Consider the following 22,432-nt stretch of genomic DNA (forward strand, 5'->3'; position numbering starts at 1 on the left):
CCTACTGCTATGCATGCAGTTTTGTATCATGCAGATATATGGAGCTAGCTTAGGTACTGAAAACAACATATTGAATTTAGTATTCCACCCAGAGTATTTCACTAAGAAGTTACATTGGAATAAAACATCAAGTCAGTCAAGCTTCACAACACCTCATGTCTTCAGAGTTTTTTGTGAAAAAAATGCAGCAGGATAATAGTAGCCTAGACAAACCACTGTGCCAGTGCAAATAGATTGCTTTTGCTACTCAGATTAGCTCAGACACCTATGAATAGCACTTGAAACAGTGCCAACATTTAATTTATGGAACTTGAATAATTCAGAGCTTGCCCTTAAAGTTATGCTCTCAAAAGCCATCATCTTTCCATGGCGTCAGGGAGAACGCTACCTTTTCCACATTGAAATGGTTTGACCAGGACAGTAAGAAATTTCACAAGGTAAAGACACTATCTTATAGTTGGGAGGAAAAAAAAAGGGGGGGGGGGGGGCATGGACACACTTTCAAAAGTATAATCTCCTTCTGATGCAGATAAAGTTTAGGTGCACAGATGGGATCTACCAGTCCCAAATCCTTGAAGGAAGCTAGTCTGAAGACAAAAATCAGTTCAATTGACAGTACGGTATAGCCTTTGTCCATCAAAACATTCTTTGCAATTAAATCTTAGCACAGTTTTAAATACAGTAGACTTTTGTATATTTGACTAAATTCTAATCTCTGTTCATATGCAGTTTGATACAGGTCAGTTAAAATACTAAACTAGGTTTTACTTTAAAAATGCAGACTAAGTCTTGTGTGTTAGTTACCATCCTGCTTAAAATTGCAAGATAAAACCACTGAAAGAAATGAAGCTGAAGTAGTAAAAATTCAAAATGTTAAAGCAGATGCAAATTTAGGTTCTCCACTTGCTGACTTAAATCACAGTTAAAAATCTATGCTATACATCTACCATTTATTAGGGAAAATTTCTTCACTGAAAGGGTTAAGCAAGCCTTGGAACAGGCTGCCCCAGGGAAGCAGCGGAGGTTAACAGTTGGACTTGATGATCTTAAAGGTCTTGTCCAACCTAAAGGATTGTATGATTTCCCTCACTCTGCAGGCATGCACCCTCAACCCTCAGAAACAGGACTGTTTTGCATAAAGTACCACCTATCTGGAGTGTTTCAAGACCCATCTAAGCCCGTTAAATGATTTTAAAAATCAGTTGAGACAAGTATGAACACTCCTGAGTTTGGTGTCCCTATGTATACCAGGGACCTGCTCTTAAAGATTCAAGTTAAGCGCTTCACAAATGATCACAGTTCAGCCATAAACACAGCATTTTTGCTTAGCATGCTACAGCAGAAACTTTATTCAGTTCATTTTGAAAATATTTGCAACCAAAATTTATTTTTGTAAACTCACAGAAATAAGCTTTAACATATAGGCTGTATACAACTCAAATACAGGTAATACTTTCAGCAATAACTTACAGATACAAACTAATGATAAACTACAATTTCACAAAGAATTGTAAACATTTTGCACAATTGTCAGTCCTTTCTTTTAGGCAAAGTGCTCTTTTGATGACAAATAAATTAACACACACATAACTAGAGTGGACTACTTCCAGACAATACAAAAAGGTGTTTAATAAGGCTTGTAAACAATGTAATAGTTATTTATGCAGAATCCATAAAAGTGTCTTGCAGGCTAAATATACTTACGTACCTGGGCAGCAAAAATGATCTTGAAAATGCTTTAGATGTTAAATAAAAAGTTAACATTAATATCTTTCCAATGATATTTTTAATTCACAATAAATGACTTAAGGTTACATCCTTAATAGCTTATATCCCTGACAGAAAGGAATTAGGTGTGACTTATTGGCAGTTGTGTCATTGAATGGGGTAGCAAAGGCTGGAGTCCAAGAGCTGTAGGTGAATGAGCTACAAAAGCAGAAATATTTACTGGTCAACTTCATTGGAGGTAGAAAAATATTATCAGCTAGTAAATCCCCTGTGTAGTAACAGCTCACTGGTCCCAACCACCACAGCATGCTCCATTTTCCCTAGCCCAGCATTCACACTCCTCCACCCGCAGCCCACCTTACACCACTGCTTTGGAGAAAAAGCAGCTCAGGCCACACGTGCAGCTCAGAGTCAAGCTCTCCCAAAACCTTCACAGTCTCTCCTAATCACAAATAGGAGCCAAAGCTGCTGACTTGCTGGGTCATAAGACATGCGATGACTGAAACACACTTTAGACCACCAGGCTCCCTCCACCATCTGTTACTGCGAGGGAAGCTTAAGTTTTCAGTGAAGTTGCTGGATTGAGTATACTAACAATCCTTGGAGTGGGTGGTAAACAGTTTTCATTTAAATTACTTATTATTAAAAACGTGGCATGGATGCTTAAGAAAGTGTTTGATTTCTTATTACTAGTATTCATAGTTTGGAGGAAACACAAAAAGTGGTCTTCATACCCAGATCTTCAGCTGTGTTCTTACAGTGAAGGGCTACTGCTTGAAGAGGCACACTTCTTAATGACAGCAAGTATGGTATTAAGATATTCTTTATAGAATACTAGAAATTAGAAATCCATTAAGTTTCTTTAATTGGCACTTGGTAAACTGGTCTTGCTACAGTCAATAATGATTTTACTTGGATACATAAAGTTGTTACACCTACCATCCATATAGCTGTGTAGAGCAGTTAACATAGTCCCGTCCTGGGGTACGTATGCAGAGTACGCCATTTCTTCTAACATGGGTGGAGACAGCCTGGAGGGCTGAACTGCTGTGATAGGAGCAGTAGATGAATGATTAGGACTAACGTGTTTCTTATGGCGTGCTCTGCAATTTTGAAACCACACCTGAAAAGGGGGGAAAATTTACATCATGTTGATAGATTGCATTATCTTTCAACATTAGCATAATAAAACCCTCAGAGTTCTAACTTCAGCTGAATTCAGTTAGTTAGTTGGGCCTTTAACATAACACTGACAGTCCAAATGAAGAAGTATTCATTCTAAGCCTACACGGTGCCTCAAACAAGCGTGGCCAAGTCAGGAAAGCTTCTGCAGTGACCAGCAGCCTGCGATGGACAGGCACGGCGGGGGGCTGCACAGCCCTGGAGCCAGGCATCCCGCCAGGATGAGCAACAGCATCCGCAGCCCCACACCACTGCTTGGCATGTAACGGGACGCAGCCATCCCTGTGCCTGAACGCTACTGACGGCGAAGAAAGGTTTTCACAACATCCTCATTTCTTTTTTCACATTGACAAGTGTGCAAGCTTCCACTTTTTTAAGGCTTGATCACACCTGCCAGCTACCTTGCTTCTGTAGAAACTCTGTCAATCTTCCAGGCTACAATAAGCTAAGGGGACTGCAAATTTATTTTTATTTATATAAAAATATAATTTATGTTATATTAAACCTTGTATTTATGTATTAAAAAATGCACGCATATAATGTTTGCTGAGAGGCATCTTCAAGCAAAGATTCTAAGTCTGCGTTTCTCTCATTTTTGGATGGCAGGGGTATGTATTTCAACTCTGCTTTTAGAACAGACCACTAGATATTGACTTACTCCTAATGTGTCATACCACAAGCCATTTTCAAAGAGTGCAGGTCTTAAGAACAGGCTATTGAAGTCAGAAATTTATATTTAGAAGAGCTTAGTGCCAATTGCTATACTATTTAGGCTAAGAAGTTTCTTCCTGGAAGATTAATAATACTCCACACAAAGTGCAAGAGGAATACAGCAAGTTTTCCAAATTAGCATGGTTGTTCTAGACCTATTCCTGACTAAGGACGTTGTCTGATGTTAAAGTTGCCACAGACCTTTTTCCATCTCAGAATAACTACACGGAGAAAACTCTAACTAAGCGTTTCCAATGGACAAGTACCAGACTTTGTTAGTCAAGTGATTTAGCAGTTACCTGTATAACACGCCTGCTCAAGCCTGTTCTTTCTGCCAGTTTCTGAAGCGTTTGTGCATCTGGATTGTTGTCCTGAGCAAACTGTGCTTGCATAACCTGAAAAGGCAAGATAAGAGACTGCAGTTTTTTGTGTGCAGCCCCGAGAGCAGCATTAGAGACTCCTCTCAGACTGTGGTCATCCTCCTTGCCTGTTCTTAGGAAACCGTTGTATTTGCTAGTCCCCAGACAGTCCCCAGTAGATTAAGGGGAAAAAAAATTCTCCCAAAGTCAAAATACAAGCTCCTTACTATGCTTAACTGAGCCGAGACATTTACCAGAAATGAAAGAAATTAATAAAGTAGTAAGCAGTAGTAAAACGTGGAGGAGGTGCTCTGTCATGATTACATTAAAAGAACTGTGGGAGAAAATTCCCTGCAAAGCAATTCAAAGATGCTTGATGAAGAAAATGCCTATAGCAGCAGACCACAGCACCCCGCATAAGGAAGGAATCAACTTTGATCCACCTCTCCAAACTTGTCAATCACCATCTACATCTTGTATTGTATGGAGCAACTTAACCCTCTCTTCAGCTGCGTGGAGGGTGCAGGCAACTGGGAAACACTGTTGTGCCTCACTTACCTTTGACTGACCTGAGGAACACAGAGGCTCCACCTTAGCTCACCTGCACTAGATAACTGTTTGGTTACACTCATATTTTTACAGAAAAATTGAAGTGAACACTTGTCATTAGGATATGAATTACATTTTTGAGGAAGTAGTTGTCAACTTAGCCTGCATCCTGAACAGTTTTTGAGCCTGTAAGAGTTTACCTTTTTTAAGGAAGTAAGGCTTCATGGATTTCTGCAGGGTATCTTCAGCAACTTAGTAAACTGTAGTTTCTCATTTCTGGACTTTGTCCCTTGATGGTCTGCAAATTTTGCCTGCTTCATCTTTGAAGGTTCAGACTACTTTTCTCCACATTCACAAATGTTGAAACTATTTACTTTCCTACTGTTTCATAGAAAGGCATCAAGAAGCAGGGACATCCTTTTGTACAAGTACTTCATGATGTGTGTTACTACATGCTGACAGTCACTGATCCCTCTGATGCTTCTCTTGCTGGAAGTCTCATACCAGCATCAAGGACAGGTACAGAGACAGATGCACTGAGCAGGTAGCAAGGGTCATTAAATAACAAGAGGCCCTAAGATCCCAAACACCTCCTGAAGTAGGTTACAATCTATTTAAAACGGGGGGGGGGGGGGGGGGGGGGGGGGGGGGGAAGAGAGGAAGATGGACGTTTCCTTGACACCAAGCATGAAGCAGCGCTGAATACAGTTCCTGTTGCGATGGCTACTGCTGGAAAAGAAAGTTCCCTCTCGCAGAAGTTCGAGCATGATGTCCAGAGCCCTTGCCAGATTATTGCTAACATTCTTGTTTTGTATTAACAACACATTCTGTCTCTAGTCATGGCTGAAATAGCAAACCAAGCTTTGAACAGCCACATGCCAGCTTTAGCTTTTCTCAACTGCTTTCACCACAAACAAGAGGAGGACAGGTCAACAAAACAGAACTCAGACTGAGACAGTAGGAAACAAATGGTGTAGTGGCCATACGTGACCCAAAATTCAAAGACATGTTATAAACTGAAAGCAGGGATTTATACCTAGGATTCGGTAGAAAGCCACAGCTTCCTTCCCACTACAGGTTGAAACTTCTAAATCTGGTCTCACCACTACCCTTTCGTGGGGAGTTGGCCCCGGTGATGGTGTTTTTCCCTAGAAAGCTAATGTAAGTGAAGCAGTGATCCAGAGTGTGAAATAATTCACACCTGAGGCAGTCCCGAGCTAACTCTTGCCAAGGCAGCAACAAGACAAGAAGCCTTGAAAGCGGAGCAGATGCAGTCAATCCCGCTCCCCGAGCGGGCTCGACCCTGCAGGAAGGGCTTTGGTTTGGTACGTGCAGACTTCCTAGCTCCTGCTTCCTTTAGTCCTGACCATAGAAAAGATTATAGCGAGTGGTCGAGCTAGTATAAAGGGATATTTGGAAAACATACTTCAATAATGCATGTTCAAGAACAAAGCGGACAGTACAAGAATTGCTGCCAAGTACTTCAAATGCACTTTCCCTGTATTTCACTCCATCCAGCTTTACGAAAAAAGTACTAAAATGTGCAGCATTAAATACTGAAGCCAGGTCTTGACATATGACACCACGACTGTAATGACTTTAGCGTATTTTTAGCAGGCAGAGCTCAAAGACACTTTGAGGAACTCATCACGTGAAGTATTTTGGAAGGGCTGGAATAAGGGAAGAAGAGAAGGAAGGAAAGCAGAGATGAGTCCCTGTTGATAGTCTCTCTTCCTGGTGTACAGGAGCATAGCCAAGACTATAACATATGATCTAAAAAAGCAAGTATTCAGGAGAACCATCTTGGGAGGAAAAAGGGCAATCAAGAAATAAATGCACAACTATTCCTCATCTTCTCTATAAATCAAAGCAAAACAAGAAAGAGTCGTTGCCGGGAGGCAGCCTATGTTCACGTGAACACAAACAGGAACCCACGATACTTACCTGTTTTGAGAACACCATCTTTTGCAGCCCTTGTGCATTACAACAAAATTCAAACTTCCATCCTGTTAACGTCTTGAAGTCATATACAGTACCCATCTTTAGTACAACTCTTCACATTACATAATTCTAAAAATATTTTGTCTTTATTGTGTGTAGCGATGTAAATTCCTGATTAAATAGATCTCATCGAGCAATCAAAATAGAACAACCTTTTTGTTTCCACTCTGTAGAATTACTGGCTGCCCCAGGGAAATAAAAAGCTTGAAGAGTAACTATTTCATATTAAACTGCTGAAGCTAACAAACAATTCCAGAAACATGCTGTGTCTTGATAGTTTATGAAATAGTTTAAAGCATGCGAGCTTTTTCTTTCCCTCCAACCGATTTTCTATCGGTTCAGCACAAACCTGAACTATATAAGTTTTTAGCACTGCCTCTACCTGGAGTTGATCTGCTGTGAAGCTGGTCCGAGCTCTTTTTGCTGGTTTTGGATGATTAACATCTTGTTCTGTTAGTAATGCTCCTTCCACACTAATCCCATTACCTGAAGCATTAAAAAGAAAACAACATCTGCTAAACACTCAGAACAATGTTATTTGTAAGTCAGACTGTCCTCCAACCATAACCAACAGTAGCTGGCCAGCTGCATTTCAACTTTAAAAAAAAGCCATATTCTGTTCAAAGTTAAATTGATCTGTCACCATTACCCATTACACCCCAACCGACTCCCTTGCAAGTGAGGGAAGGAATAGACCCAGCATGGTATTTTATCAACTAGATATGCTCTTGCTTTCTTTTCCTTAGGACAGAAAACAAGTTACACAAACTTAAAAAAACCTAAAACATCAAATAATTTGCACATTGTTTTAATTCCAGAACCTGTGCTTCCAGCCTTAGTAAAGCTAGGTAATTACCTCTTAATAATGAAGATGAAGTAAAACCCAACAATTTAATTAAAACTAAACCACAAACATAGTTCTTAACAAAAGCAGTATGTTACCATTTTCAACTTCTCTTTTCAGATTGTCCAACATGCAGTCGTAATGTACTCTACAAAGAACCTTCTCTTCAACCAAAGCAAACTCCTCTCCAGTAGAAAGCTGTCTTTTGCAGGAGAAGCATGCAAAGCATGCCAAGTGGTATACGTTTCCTTTAGCTCTTCGGACCCAGTCAGTAGAATGAATGTGCCTCCCACAGCGGGAACAGCGGGTGCCATACCGCCTGCGAAAACAAAGGCAACAGGAGGGTGAAGGCACAGACACTAACCGTATCAGCCAAAAGGGTGACTCTGGGAGGATTAGAGGCGACCAGGGTACGCCAGCTCAGCTGAGACCCACAGCAAGTAGGCTGACCACAAGGAATTAGGGAACAGCATAATTGTGCTTTTATTGGGGAAAAAAAAATAAATCAGCAAGTTTGTATCTGATAGCTTAAGGCAAGACCACTACTGAACTATGTAAGTTAACATTTTCATAAGGCAAAGACTAAAATTGAAACATCTCAACTGCTACATGAATTCACAACTCTTCATCTTTCCTTTTATATAGATAATTACTCTTTAAAAAGCTGTGAGTGGGAGACGGAAACAGCTGACTCTGTTCAAAATTCTCCCAATTATTCAAATACGTTTCACATTACTCTGGTGGTAGTCTGAATTATTACATTTAGCTATATCATCCTTCACTAATCATTCAGTCCCCTTCAGCAGAAGGGCAAAAACCTGTATCTTAATAGTTATTTCCTTAATTACCATCGCATTATGATTTTAAAAGAAATTCAAATATCTGCAAGTATTTACATTACTACAGTAGAATATTTCTCTTTGAAGAGGAAACTAGCCACCAAGATATGTTGATTATGTAGATAAGAATTTGTCCTGAAAAACCTTTGCAGACTCGTAAGTTCTTTTTTTGAAGTCCCACAAAACTTCTTCTAGAACTTCACAGTATTAAGCCTGCCGCCTCCCTCTCTTTCAGTGTCAAAACTGACTAGCCGACCAATCTGTTCACTACGCAGGTGAGAATCCCATCAATAGTTTGGTCTGGGGAAGTACTAGCAATCACATCAACGTTAATAGCAAATTTCTTTCCTGCTTTCTGGACTGAAGATTTTGTATCATGAGTACTTTTAATGCCAGCACAAATAAATAATATTCTTCTTTACAAGAAGAATTCTTCATGTTCTAAATCCTTCTGTGATCAATTTGATTTAACTGCCAAAAGCTTCTTTTAAAGATCACGAGATTTATTCTGGGTTGTTTCGGTAGTTCCACACGATACCCTAAGTGTCATACCAGTGGAGTGCTAGTCCAAACAGAGCATCATCCCAACTCTACCCTGCATTCTCAGTCGGCATTACCCAAGGGTGATTCTTTGCACACATGATAGCTTTACAACCACACTGTGGCAGGGACTCTGACTTGCTCCCCCCCCCCCCCCCCCCCCCCCCCCCCCCCGTACCAAAGTAAATTACTGCATAAATGCAGCAGCTATGCATAAAAATGGAGGGGCAGAGGCAGAGACTTAGTAGGTGGTTACATCAGACAGACTTGGAGCTTCTCAAGTCCCTCTGCAAGAAATGTCAGTTTAACTACTGAAAATAAACCTAGCAAACGAAATCCAAAGAGTCCAAACACGCATTTTAGTTGCAGCTTCAGTGAAAAGTAACAAGCAAGTGTGACATGTTATCTAATAAAATTATATTCCTGTACGATATACCTGAAATAATCAAGTTTGCAAAAGATATCTTTATCTTTGATGTAACAGCTGGTATGCCTTCCTAGAGACGTTCTGCAAACGCTGCATGAGAGACAGCGCACGTGCCAGCAGAGGTCGTTTACCTGCAAAAGCACAAAAGAAAAATACCCCTCAACGTTTGTGCTACCAATATTATATTTCATATCTACAAAAACTATTTTTTCCATCCATACAGACAAGGCCAAAAATTACATGCACCATGATTCATGGCAAATTTATCTTTAAGGCAAAACATTTTTCCTATAGAACTGCATGCACGTTACGGGTTAATTAATTTGATGGAGGTCTTCAAAACAAGCTTTCATGGTTTTGTAATTAAAAGCACCAGAAGAGGAAGCAAGAGAGTCAAGTTCCATGTAGATATTTTGTGCTCGGTTCTGTTCTCATAGCATTAGAGTAACAGAGCAAGTTTTGGCCTCGCATGACCTTGGGAAGGCAGCTAACTTACATACTTTTATTTCCCAGTCTGTGAAAAGTCCTGCCTAACAAAGAACTAACTTTGCAGAGTGATTTGAAATTTTAAAGCACAAGTATTGAAGGAAAAAGAAAGTCTGTTAAATGGAAACACACCATGAACCACATCTTCATTTGCCCAGGTTTCTGTTAAAGCAAAGTTAATGGAGTGAGAGTTTCAAAATATCAGCAGTTGCTTTAATAGCAAATTCAACAATTCTTTAAGAAGTAAAATCCATAGTGAAACTAGACATAGTCACGGAAAGCAGCAGAAATCAGCAGTTTTGAAAACCCATATATGATTTTTGAACAAATAAATTGAGCGCAATTATTTTCATTTCTTCATTGCTACAAAGAGAACTCTTTATTGCGCAGACATTGTGCATCACACATCAGCTAAATAACTTAAATAATTTGAAAACACAAGACTCCCAGTGAGCATAAAAATTAAGTAATAACGCTATGGATAATCCCATGCCACATCGGAGGAATTCTGTAAGCCAAACAATGAGTAAGTATAGATTCCCCCCCCCCCCCCCCGAGCCAATTTCTCATCTCATACCAAACAGCCCGCATATTACCTAAGGCAAAGCAGCAGATCTGAGATAATCCAGGATGTGCCTTTCACCAGAACACTGCCAGACAAACCACAAAGACAGGTATTGACTCCAACACTCATGCTGGAATCACCCGTTCCAGCCATTCTTCAGGTTATAACGTTACAGTTCGCAGTTGCCCAACAGCCTCCCAACTGTTATCCTTCTTGGCAGCCATCTTCCCATGCGCTGACAACTTTACACCCCAATATAATGTGAAACCGTTGATAACAGCTGTCACCGAATTGATCCTCCCAAGCATTTCTCAAAACGGCTGCGCTGCAGGCAGACACGGCAGCAGCACCCGGGCCCGGCCGAGCCGTCCCCCCCCTCACCGGGCGACCCCCGTGGGGGCCCAGGCCAGGAGCAGGCGAGAGGAGCCTGCACACAGCCACGCTGCTGGTGTCCAGCTCTGCAAAACGCGAAGCTGACAGCCCGGCCGCACAAAGCTCACTTCGCTGCCTGTTCTTCGGAGGCTAACGCTCTTCCACAGAGCGGGACATCGAGAGCTTTGACAGCTGTCCCGTTTGATGTCACTCATCTACATCCTTACTTACTCATTTACAGGGCTAAACCTGGGAGACGTATCTTGCTGATGATACCAGTTTACCAGCACAGATTCCTTTCTCTCTCTGCCTATGCAGGAAGCAGTAACAGCTAATTTAAACTTAAGGCTAAAACATTTAGAGGTCTTTTACTTTCAGACAGAAAACGGCAGCGATCAGCAAACGAGCTACCAAAACGTCACTGGAAGCAAGTTCCAGTCAGCTCTGCTCCCAGCCCTGCTGCACTGTTCGTCTTCAAACCCAGCCTGTTGCAAAGGTGCCTGGGATTTACCAGAACAAAAGGTATTAGCAGCTCTCCCACACCTGCACCTACCCTATTTTAAATGAACACCAACCCAGCATACACGTTCCTTTGACCTCCTCGCCCCAACGGAGATCTAAGCAAATAATCTAATAATAACATTGAGATATTTTCAGCGGCGTTACCGACTTCCACTTCGCAGGATACACAACGGCTTTATTTAACTGCATCTAACAGAATCAAGTGACTTCTAGCATGATTCTCTGATCTCACGCTTGAAAGGAAAGAGGGCAAAAGTCTGATCCAGGAAAATTTTAATGGCTGTAATACAAACGGAAAATAGCCCCCCTCCCAATCATGTTACCACTTTATGTTTAAAGTCACATGGGTTTGTTTGTTTTTAAATGATCTTACTCAGTCCTGAACGCTAAGGGTAGCAAAACTACTCTGTAATCAGGCAGCTTGTTTCCTTCACAGACATTACTAGACCGCATTTTACAGGAATAACTAATTTCCACGTTTCTCAAGAGGCACTTTTTGATTTGAGGTTCACGACATCACACTAGAAGAGTTGTTTTAGCTAGTAATAAATGGGTCATACCACCACCGCTTAACCAGGAGCGTACAGGACGGCAAGGAAGTTATCCATGTTCTGAACCACTGGTTTTCTTCCGCGCTCTCTCCTTCAGCACGTCAAGAGAATGCAATCCCGGCGCAGAAAAGCGTTACCCAAAACATAAGCAGCAATTCAGCTTTCCCTCAAAGCCCGCATCTCGCGGACAGGCATGCACGTAATTTCATACTTTTACGTACTCCCACTCCCGCAGTCACTCCGCTCGCAAGCCGAAGGGGATGCCGTTCCGGGTGGGAAGGGGAGCGAGCCGCGCCGCCGCCACAGATGCCGACAACTCGAGCGAGAGCGGCGCGGGAAAGCGGTTCGGAGAGGTGTGCCGGGGCGGGAGGGCGCGTTCCCCCGGAGCCCGCTGAGCCCTGCCCCGCGACGCTCGCCAGGGGCCTCCGACAGCCGCAGCGCCGCTCCCCGCGGCCGGTTCTCCCCCGGGCTGTGCGGGGCGGGTCCCGCGGCCTCGGCGCAGCGGGAGCCGGTCCCGCGGCCGACACCGCCCGGTGCCACGTCGGTGGGGAGACGCTGCCGCCACCGGCCCCGCCGTCCGAGGGCGGGCGGCCCTCCGCTGCCGAGGCGCGGGGCTGGGCGCTCTTACCTTCAGCAGGTACTTGTCCACGATCTCCAGGCCGCAGCTGCTGCACACGCATTTGCTGGGGGCGCAGCCGGAGCCCGAGGCCATGGACCGCGGCGAGGAGGAGGGCGACAGGGCGGTGGAAGAAGAGCAGGAGTCCTCGTCGGCCGCTGCGGGGCTCGCCTACGGGGGAGCGCACGGGAGACCGCGGTCAGCGCCCGGCCCCGCCGGCCGCCGCCAGCCTCGACCCGGGAGAGACGGGGAGCTCCGCGCCGGCCCGGGCCGCCGGTCTGCCGGCACCTGCGGGGCCCCGCCGGGGCCTCCCGGGGAGAGTCGCGGCGGGAGCCGGCGATTCTCCGCGGGGCCAGGCGGAGACGCCGCGCCCGGGACCGCTGGACTCAAGCGGGGAGCGGCGGAACCGCAAAGCGGCAAGAGCGGCCGCCGTCCCGCACCGGCGCCGAGCCCTCCCCGCCGGCGGCCACCCGCTCCCAGTGCGCTCGCTCGACGCCCCGCGCACCTTCTCCGAGGGACCGCCGAGCGCGGGAAGGTCCTTGTCCTCCAGCCTGCAGACGAACATCGGGTCGCTCTTCCAATACATGGCACTGCCCTACCGCATACCAGCTCCGCGGAGGGCGGCGAGGCTGCTCCGGGGACCCTGCGCCAGGTCTCTGCTCTCAGCGCCTGCAGGAAAAAAGTTTTGTTTTCAAGTGGGTGGACCCTGCCGCGCGGGGACCTGCCTCGCTGGCCTCACCTCCTGCACAAAACCCGCCTTCTGAGCATGGCGGGATCGCTATCTCCGCCAGCGAGCCCGCGCCGGGTTTTGTGCGGAGGAGAGGAAAAAACCCCACACCATACAGCAGCAACAACAACAACAACAACAAAAAAAACAGCAACCAAAAAAACCCGGAGGATTCTCTTCCCTCCCCGCCGCCCCGTTCATCTGCATCGTTTGCCACAGCTTCCCCCCACCGCCCCAGTCTAAACAAAGATTCGAGTTACAGCTCTGTATTAGCAAAGACGACAAGTACGGCAGAAAGCGAGAGTACATGCGAATGGGAAAGGTTTTTCCACACTGCTGAAACCCAAAGCCCAAGCGTATGCCTATAGCTAAGGCTCACAACTCCTAAATCTGCCTTGCTGCTTCTACTCTTGCTCGCGCCTCCAAGATCCCATGATAAAACCTTTCTCATTAAGCTAAAAAAGGAACACCTGAGCTGCCCAAAGGCCGTAGCGTTACTCCGGTTCTGAAACCAAGCCTGAAAGCCTACGGATGTTGCTAATCAACATCAATGTTTTCTGTCGCGCCGTGGACAGAGGGTGTTATGAACTGGCTGTCCACAGTTCCCCGGAAAACTAGAAAATTTCTTTCAGCGGAGGGGGGACGTAGGTTACTGGCATGCTTTTTCCACGATTACAAACCTTGCCCGCAGAGTTCCCTCAAACCAATTATTGCTGGCGTTCTCGGGACATTTCAGGAGAATACAGCAACAGCTTGTCCGTCGCAGGTGAGGTAAATAACCGGGGTGTCTGCTTCTCTGCACGCATTTAACTAGCCAGGTGTTTTTAATTAAACTTGTCGTTGTTTCCAGTTCCCCCCCCCCTCTTTGTTTCAGCTCTGCCTGACGATAGATGCAAGACATGTTGCAGAGATTCAGTAAAGCAAACTGAGAGGATTGCCTGTACGCTTAGAAATACAAGTTTGATAAAAGGGAACTCTGCTTTTTGAGCAGCTGTGTGAAAGGAGAAGCTTCATATTCTTGTCCCTCTAAAAATTATGACCGTTGTTTTGAATTCCAGGACCCGATTCTGCAGGACCGTAACTGAACGAGTGGCGGTGCTGAGCCCCGGTAAATCCGGGACGTCCCCAGTCAGTGACTCGTTCGTCCAGCGCTATAAACCGATTTAACCCTGGACAGAATCTCGCGTAAATTTAGTTCTAACGTCCCTAACAGCCGCTGCCACGGTCAGGCAAGAAGTGTTTGGGGTTTTTTCTGGCTGCGATGAGGCTCAGGGCAGCGCGACCGGCGGTCTGCCCAGCCGCGGCACGGCGCGCACAGCGGGGGCAGCGGGCCGGAGCCCCGAGCGGCTCGGCGGTGCGGGCGGATGCGGGACCCCGCCATGCCCTGGACGCCCGCCCTCGCTGGCCTGCAGGCGGCTTTCCTGAGTCTCCCCGGCGGGCCCGGGGCTGCCCGCGCCGCCCCGGCCCGGCCCCTCTCCTTTGACGGGCGGCCGAGGCAGCCCCGCGGAGCGAAGTCCCGCGGACCCCGGGCCCCTCTGAGCGTTTCCTGCGGGGAGACCCGCCCCGGGGGGCGACGAGCTGCCGCCTGGCAGAGCGCGGTGCTGTGCCCCCGGTGCCCCGGCGTACCCGCCCCTCGCCGCGGGGCGAAGCGGGGCGCGCACTGGGGCTGCCCGCTCCCGGCCCCGGGGACTGCGCACCGGGCTTCCCCGTCGGGTCTCTGCTCCCCGTCCGCAGTGCGGTGGCACCGGCCGTCACCGGCCGGCTGCTCGAGCAGCGAGTATCCACGGCCACGCGTCGGCGCGGCCCCGTGGGCTCCGGCGGGGGGGAGAGCTCGGCTCGGAGCCGCAGCCAGCACGGAGCCCGCCGGGACTCCCTGTCCTGCCCTCTGCGCGGATCTCCCCGTCCGCGACCATCAGAGGTACGGCGTTAGAGCTACCGTCTGTCCTCGGCGGCAAGACAGAAAACGAGCACCTGATGGGGGGGCCTCCGAAGAGATGTGCCGTGGAGGAAACGGGGTCTAGACCTGCCGTACGGAGAGCCCGTGGTAAGCCCGGAGTACGACGAGACCTGTCCCGTTGCACGGCCGGCAGCAGCGTCGAGTTTGTTACTCGTCCGTCCTTTCTCTGCGCTGTCAACGAGTTAGTTCAGGGTGTTCGTACGCGCTTCACGGAGGGCTGCGTATTAGATTTCCATAGAATAACTCCCTTTCTGCATGCATACACCTTTTCTCTGTCAAAAATACAGCAGTAGGAGCCAACAAAGTCAATCCGCTCGTTGTTCCCCACGGCGATTGTGAACGTGCAGCCGCAGTTCATAAAGTGAGTGTTGGAGGAAAAAAACAGCGTACGGTAGATTTCTCGGTGTTTCCTAGTATTTTCGGAGCCCGGCTCCTCCAGGCGACGAGCGAGCGGGGCGGACAGCCGCGGAGGCGCTGGCGGCCCGGGAAAGGCGGCCCCCCGGCGCTGGCGCCCCGCGACCGCCCCCCTCCACCCGCGGTCCCCTCCGCTCCCTGCCTCGGCTCGCGCCGTGGCACCGGGGTCGCCCCTGGGTGTCTCGTCGTGACCCCCCACTCCCCCCCCCGCGGCCGTGCGCTCCCTGCGGCGGAGACTCCGCGGCGCAGCCGCCCGCCCCGAGGCTCCGGGGAAGCGCCCGTGCGGTGCGGGGGTCTCTGCGGCCGCGAGGCGGGGGACACTCCTCGGGCACGCCGTTCCCCGGCGGGGGTACGGTGCTTGGCCGGTCTCCGCCGGCGCCTCCCCGAGAGCTGCGCGGAGCCGCGGGCTGGGTCGGCGGCCCCGGGGGCGCGGGAGGCGCGGGGGGGCAGGAGGACAGTGCGCCCCGAGACCCGGCGCGGAGACAGTCAGGTAGCAGAGCCTGGTTATTGCTATGGCCGGGGGTGCTTCGCAAGAGGTGAGCGTTTTTGCCGAGCTTATTGGAGAGAGGCGTTATTTCTGAGAAGAAGTCAGAAATGCTATAGTGTGTACAGGGCAGACGTGGAAAGTTCATGGGCTTGGTTGTCCGGGCTCTACCCGTGCTTCGCCTGTGCGCTTTTATCACCTATCGCTCCAAAGTCCGGTCTAAATTTCATCGTTTCACTTACACGCCCTCGATATTTTAATGAGTATTACCAGCATCGGTTTTTTGAGGAGATGAAAATACGCAGACACGCAGGCTTCAGGGAATTTCCGATCTCTGCGCGCCCTCGTCTCCCTGGTGCTGTCTCAACGCACACCGGGGGGATGCACGGCTCAGATGCTGCTTTAATCTCGCCGCTCCTCGCCCCGCGGGCTCCGTGCTTGGGGCGCCGGGCCCTGCGAAGGACCCCGCGGCGGGGGGCTCGTCGGCGGGCTCTCAGCAGGGAGAGACGGGGAGGAAGGGGAACCTGCCGGGGGGCAGGCAGTCCGCCGCGGCCGAGCCGGGCAGTGCAGAGTGGCCCCGGCCTGGTCCTGTCGAGGCTGAGAGCGGAGGGGGACTTCCGCGGGACCCTCTGACGGGGGGACTGCGTCTGTTTCTGATTCCTCTTTCACAAGTAACGCAAGGATGTGTGTGTGTGTGTGTGTGCGCGTGGGAGTGCTAATCAGTTGCACGTAGGAGAGATCTCTTAAATATTTGACGGTAAAGCACAGCACGAAGAAAATACTGAGCGAGGAGAATTAGGGTTATTTTTACGAGAGGGTGTTGGCGTATAGACTTCTTAATCGAAGACTGGACCGTAGTGCAAGTGCGTGCGGCTGGATGCTTCTCTCTGGAGGTTGTTCTTGCGAAACTGGTTCTCCCGTTAAAACACAGTCTGCTGAGAAATTAAAAACGGCATTGTCGTCAGCTCACGAAAAACGGGCACTGAGACTAGGGCCGCGGTAAGCCGGGCCGCCCATCCCCGGCTAGTCCCGTCGGGTACGGCCGCGGTCACTGCCCGGCGGACGCATCCCTGCGCCCAGCACCGGCGGCTTCCTCAGCGCCGTGCCCTGCCCGGCTGTGCCCGGGGAGGACGGCGACCGGGGAGCCCCCGCCGCGCTGACTGCGCCTCTGCTAACGCCGCGTTCTCGGCGGTGCCGGCCCGCCCCGGGCGCGGCGGCTGGCGGGACCCGGCGGGACGACGAGCGTTTCGCTCGCGGTGCTTCGCATGGCGGTCGGGGGGCAGCAGGGACGGGGCTCTCCCGGCCGCTCACCCCGGGCGGCCCCGCCGCGGCATCCGCCGGGTCCCCGCCGCCTGCCCCGCCTCCCTTTCCCGCTCTCTGTTCTGCGGGGTTCGGGGCCGCTCGTGTGGAAGTGCGGGTGTTGTCCGCTTTAGCGGATGCGTGCCCTCATCTCGCCATCTCACCTCCCCGCTCGCTTATGGGCCTCCGGGTCTCTCCGTGCTCCCGCGGGAGGCTTGGGCGAGGCAGGGAGGAGGGCCCGGGGCAGGCTGATCCAACTCCCTGTCGTTTGCTCCTTGTGTAACCGCGGGGCCATGTGGTCACCTCCTTCGCCAGCAGCTGTATGGCAGGAGGGACAGGTCGGAGAGGAGAGCCTGACAGCCATTGCGGGACAAAGTTCATTTCCGTGCAAGCTCCCCTTTCTTGGCTCTGCCATCTTCTTTTACACGTGCTTTGGTATTTGCACACCTGCCGGTATCCAGAGGTTTTCCATCTGTAGACAGCAGCGTCCTGGGCTGTGGGGGCCTCTGTGGGCTGTGGAAGACAGGCAAGGAAATTGAGCCAGCGCTCTCGGGCTTGCTCTTTGCGAGTTTGCCTCCCCACTGGCTCCAGCCACTGCTAAAAGCTGCAGGGTCTGGACTAGCCCTTAATTCTTGGTTCTGGGCTGGTTTAACGAGAAGTAACCAACCCAGTCTCTTACCAACCGCTTGTTTTTCAAATCGGTGCAATGCACTTTTCTCGGGCCGGGCTGTCTGTCTCCGGTTTGTGGGTCCAGGATCTTCCAAAGCTGCACACATGTGGCTTTTGTTCATGGCTGTTCCAGTGTGGAGCTCTGTGTTGCTTAATTGTGAATGACCAGATCAGTCAACAGGAAAAGTTTCTGTTCCCTAATTGGATTCCTGAGCCGGTGGTTCTCTCACGAACATCCAGAACTTGATGCAATTTGCCTTTTTTTTTTTTTTTTTTTTGGTTTTTGGTTGTTTTTTTTTTCTCTACAGGAAAAAATATGGGGGCTGGAGGGGAAGGGGAGGCCGAGGGCAAGAAGGGAGTTAGTGCGATGCAGCCCTGCGTCTTTTTAGAGCACTGGCCCTTGCAGTGCAGGAGGAAACGCAGGGAGTAATTTCGGCACCCCAGTGTGTAACTGCAATAATTTTGCTTCATTTACTCAGATCTACTTATTTCACCTCTTGGTCCCTGCACTATGATCAGACTTTCTGGATGAAACCTGTGCGTGTTCAAATTAAGTGTTGCACCTCTGCGCTCCTGTAATCGCGGTGAACACTTTATGTAGAAGCTGACTGTTTAAAAGACTCTGCTAGTTGTGTCACGCTGTCATTCAGTTAGAGAAAGTGCTGGGGACAGAGGAAATTAAAGCAGCGATCAAATTATGTAAAAGAGCACTTTGCCCTTAATGTACTGGAGGGCAAAATCAAAATGGAAGCCCTTGTGTGTTGTTTATAAATGCATAGCTTCAAAGCTCGCTGCATGTGTTCAGTTGTAAGGATGTCCTGTTTTCTGTGAGCATAGTAAGTCCATGCTGAAGTGCCTGAAAGGTTTCCCTGAGGTATCATATCTGCCCGCTTAATTCCTTTCACTTCTGTTTATGCGATGAATAAACACTGCTCTGGCAGGAGACCTGGGCCGTCAAATGGAAACGGCGTGTGCCGGGGGCAGGAGGGGGCCCGCAGCAGCCGCAGTAGCTCGAAAGATTCTCAGCTCCTTCGGCCGCCGCCGATGAGGACAGGGACCCTCTCTTCCCTGCGCACCCCTGCGGGCTGCGGGGCGGGGCGGGGGGGGCGTACCGCTGGAACCCCCGCCCTGGACGGGCCTTTGCCAAGCATCCCAGGGGCTGCGGCAGGACGAGGGCTCCCCCGGGGAGTGATCTCTGCCCCCCCGCAGGCTGCCCAGCTGTTCCGGTCCCCGCTCCGCCGGGGCCATCGGGGTGGGGCCCGGCCGGGGTAGGGCAGCCACCGACGGCCGGGCGCACCGGCGGCTCTTCGCAGCTCGCCCCGCAGGACGCGGCGAGGCCCGGGAGGGCGGTCTGCGCCGGGACCCCGGGCAGGTGTTGTGGAAACCCTAAACCCTCCCGGCGCCCCCGACGAGCCTGTTTCGCTGTGACCCACTCCCGGTGGGGCCGGAGTCCCGCCCCGGTGGGGGCGCGGTCAGGGTCTCCGCGGTGCTGCGCGCATCCTCCGCGCCGCGCAGTCCGCCTCGCACCGTAAGCCGACCCGCACTGCCGCTCCCGCGGTTCCCCACCCCGGTCCTGTTCTGCTCCCCCACCCGGCCTCGCACTGTCCCCGGTCCCGCACTGCCTCCCTCCCGCCGTCCCGCTCCTTCCCCCACCGGGTTTCGCACTCCCCCCCCCCCCCACTCCGGTCCCTCATACCGCCCTGGGGAGCCCCCGCCGCTGCCCGTCCCTTAGTTAATCGCAGGGCAGCGCGGGGGTCCGCGGGAACGCTCTCCCCGGACACCTCCCGCCCCCCCCCCCCCCCGGGAGCGGGACGAGTGGCAGAGGCCACCCCCCGCTCCCTCCGCGGTGGCCGCGGGTGCCGCCGGGGAAGCGGCGCTGGAAGGACGGAGGTGGCGGAAAGACACATGGAGAGGAGGCGGCTGGAGCGGGACGCAACGACCGCCCGAGAGAGAGCGACCGGCGAGCGCCTGCCCGGGGGCTCTGCCCGACCTGGCCGCGCCGGCACCCGCCGCGGCCCCGGGAGCGGCTCGACGGGCGGCTCCGACAGCCGCCGCTGCGGCCACCGCAGAGACGGCCCCGGCGCTGGGGGCTGCGCTGGTGGACGCCCCCCGCCGGGCCGGGCCGGGCCGGGCAGCCGCGGGGCCCGGGGCGATAGACCCGGCGCTGCAGGCCGTTCCGAGCCGGGCCGCCCGGCGGGGTCCCGCGCACCTTTCCGACAGACGGACGCCTCGGCCTTCGCCTCGCTGGTAACAACCCCCCGGAGAGAGGGGGCGTTAGAGCTGGCGCAGGATCCGGGGGCAAACGCAAATTACAGACAGCAGACGGGGTGAGAGCCACACGCCAGCGGATCTCCTTGCAGGAGCGGACTTGCCGGGTGCGCAGCTGCCTTTGTCATTCCCTGGACCTTCTCCTTCATTTGAGTCATGCCTCTGAATGCCAAGCGCAACTCTGCCTGGGGTAGGCATAGGAAGTTACCTCTTCTGACGAATGAAAACTCCCTTCCCCCACAGCAGAGCAAATGCTTTTCAGAGAAAAATCATATTCGCTACCTTGGGATCAAATCCCACCTCTTTCCAATGTCCAAGGCCATGCTCTGGTAAGCAGGGGGCATGATGCGGTCCTCAGTCCTGTCTCCTCATACGGATACCATGTACTGAGCACACCACAGCCTTTGAAATGTGCTTGCTTTTGCTTAAAATTTATTCAGGGATTTCTAAGTGGCTGGATTTCACTTTTTCAGAACTCAGCTGCAGACGTGTTCAGGGGACTTCTCAAGTAGTGTTTAGCTTGGTGAAAATCAGGAATTAAGGAGGTGTACTACCTCTGACACTTTAATACTTGTGTCACCCAACTAGCCACTGTTGAAAATTTTGTCTGTCACACAGAGATTTGAATGACTTTGGTTGCTGTATGATTAAAGTAGTGACACTTCTCAGAGCATGTTACAATGAGTACCTTGTTGCACGTTCAGGGGTGCGATTTCTTTTGGCATTGGAAGGACTGTTCTTTGTGATGTGAATTAAAGGGCAGATTTACTCTGTTTCAAGATGTAAGCTTTCAAAGCCTTCCCCAGCTAATTTGTGACTTTGCATGTTGATACAATCTCAGCATGTATATCAAAATGAAAATGCCTGTTAAAAAACAAGCACATTTGGGACTACCTAGCTCGAGATGTTTTGTTTACTAAGTGGACAAGTTGGCAAGGGAGCTCATGAACAAAAGTGATTCATTCATACCAGATCTGAAACCCACAGCGAGACTCCAGAAACAAGATCCTGGTTTGCTGCCCACAGGTTACAATTGCCAAAATGTTTGCACGTAGGGAATCAAGATTTACAGTTTTGTGACTGGTGTATACAAAGCGCTACTGTAATTCTCTGAAATAAAATACATTTCTTTTGAAAGTGCAGAGGCTGCAGGTGTTCAGTGTAGCACTTTAAGCAGAAATAAGGGATCTTATTCCTCTTTGTGTTTATAATTTTTGTACTCATATGGCTACGTTATCTCTTGACTGACACTCATAGAACTAGGCAGAGAAATTTTACCTGGTGCCAGAGTGATGTTGCTCTAGAGTAGATGAAATACGTAGACAGCATGTGTTTCTGCCCAGACATCTACTGTTGTTGAGTTTAGTGTTTGAAAGCAGTCCAGTACCTTTGGGCAGGGGCCAAGATAGGGGAAATGTCCTGTAAGTTTAACACAACTCCCTTCGTCCGCCTGCTTCTTCCGAGCAGTTTTCTGCGATTAACTAAGCTGTTCCCACATGAAAGCACACTGGTTAGGATTTAAAATGCATCTTTGATCTGTGAGCACATTGTGGCTTCAGGGGAAAGCATTATGCTGTGGTACCTTGGCTGTAACTGTTGGGGATCTGGATCCAGTCCTATTCCTACTGCGGTCAGCAGCACCCCTGGCTATTCTGTCTCTGCTTTTGAAGGGCAGCGAGGAAGGGTTTCACTGAGCATACATTAAAAAAAAAAAAAAGTAACAGAAGAGATTGATTACTTAAGCAGCACATAAACAGCTAAAATTTACTTGTTGTACATATAGGAGTAGTCTTGTTCACCTCATTGCTCTACACAAAACTGCTTGTCCCCAAAAGCCATCGTAATCTCTATATGATACTCTCAATACTCTCTGTACTCCACAACAGAAGTCTGACAGAAGATGAATTCTTTTACTTGTGATCTAATTATAATCTTCTGTTCATTGCTGCAGTTTGGGATTGCAAGAAGAGAGTGACAGTGGGAATCACTGGAGATTTTGAAGGCAACTGTTGTTTTAATCTGTGCAAACAAACATTCAAAAATGAGTCAGCTCTGGCTGGTTACCTGGAAAAAGCATTACATAAAGCAGCACTTCACCGTCTAATGTTTTGCTGTTCCTTAGTACCATCTGAATGTCAGTACTTCAGCAGGAGAAACGTTATTTATCTAACTCTCAGAGAGAGAGAGGGTCTAATGGGATGAAAGAAAACTCAGAATTCAGTGGAGCACTGACTTGCCATCAGGGTTATACAGACTGTAATATTAATGCTATTCTACTGCTGTGTTGTAAATACCCATCACTTAGATTGTCAGCAACCAGCC

At 49.9% G+C, this 22,432-nt stretch overlaps 1 protein-coding gene across 2 annotated transcripts; it reads right to left on the minus strand.

The window, feature by feature from the left end:
• Nucleotides 1-1,849: 1,849 nt before the first annotated feature.
• On the minus strand, nt 1,850-13,054 carry LHX8 (LIM homeobox 8). 2 transcript variants are annotated; one of them, XM_075760590.1, is made up of 8 exons: nt 12,798-13,054; nt 12,305-12,463; nt 9,190-9,311; nt 7,473-7,693; nt 6,913-7,016; nt 3,921-4,016; nt 2,668-2,851; nt 1,850-1,926 (listed from the first exon to the last, which is right to left on the minus strand). In XM_075760590.1, the coding sequence occupies exons 1-8, from the start codon at nt 12,876-12,878 to the stop codon at nt 1,850-1,852; spliced, it is 1,044 nt and encodes a 347-aa protein (XP_075616705.1). In that variant the 5' UTR covers nt 12,879-13,054. The 2 variants fall into 2 exon arrangements, with proteins under 2 accessions (XP_075616705.1, XP_075616704.1); XM_075760589.1 differs by having other exon boundaries at nt 12,711-13,054.
• Between the last annotated feature and the right edge of the window lie 9,378 nt (nt 13,055-22,432).

The sequence above is a fragment of the Balearica regulorum genome, chromosome 8, assembly GCF_011004875.1.
Source record: "Balearica regulorum gibbericeps isolate bBalReg1 chromosome 8, bBalReg1.pri, whole genome shotgun sequence".
Lineage (NCBI taxonomy): Eukaryota > Metazoa > Chordata > Aves > Gruiformes > Gruidae > Balearica > Balearica regulorum.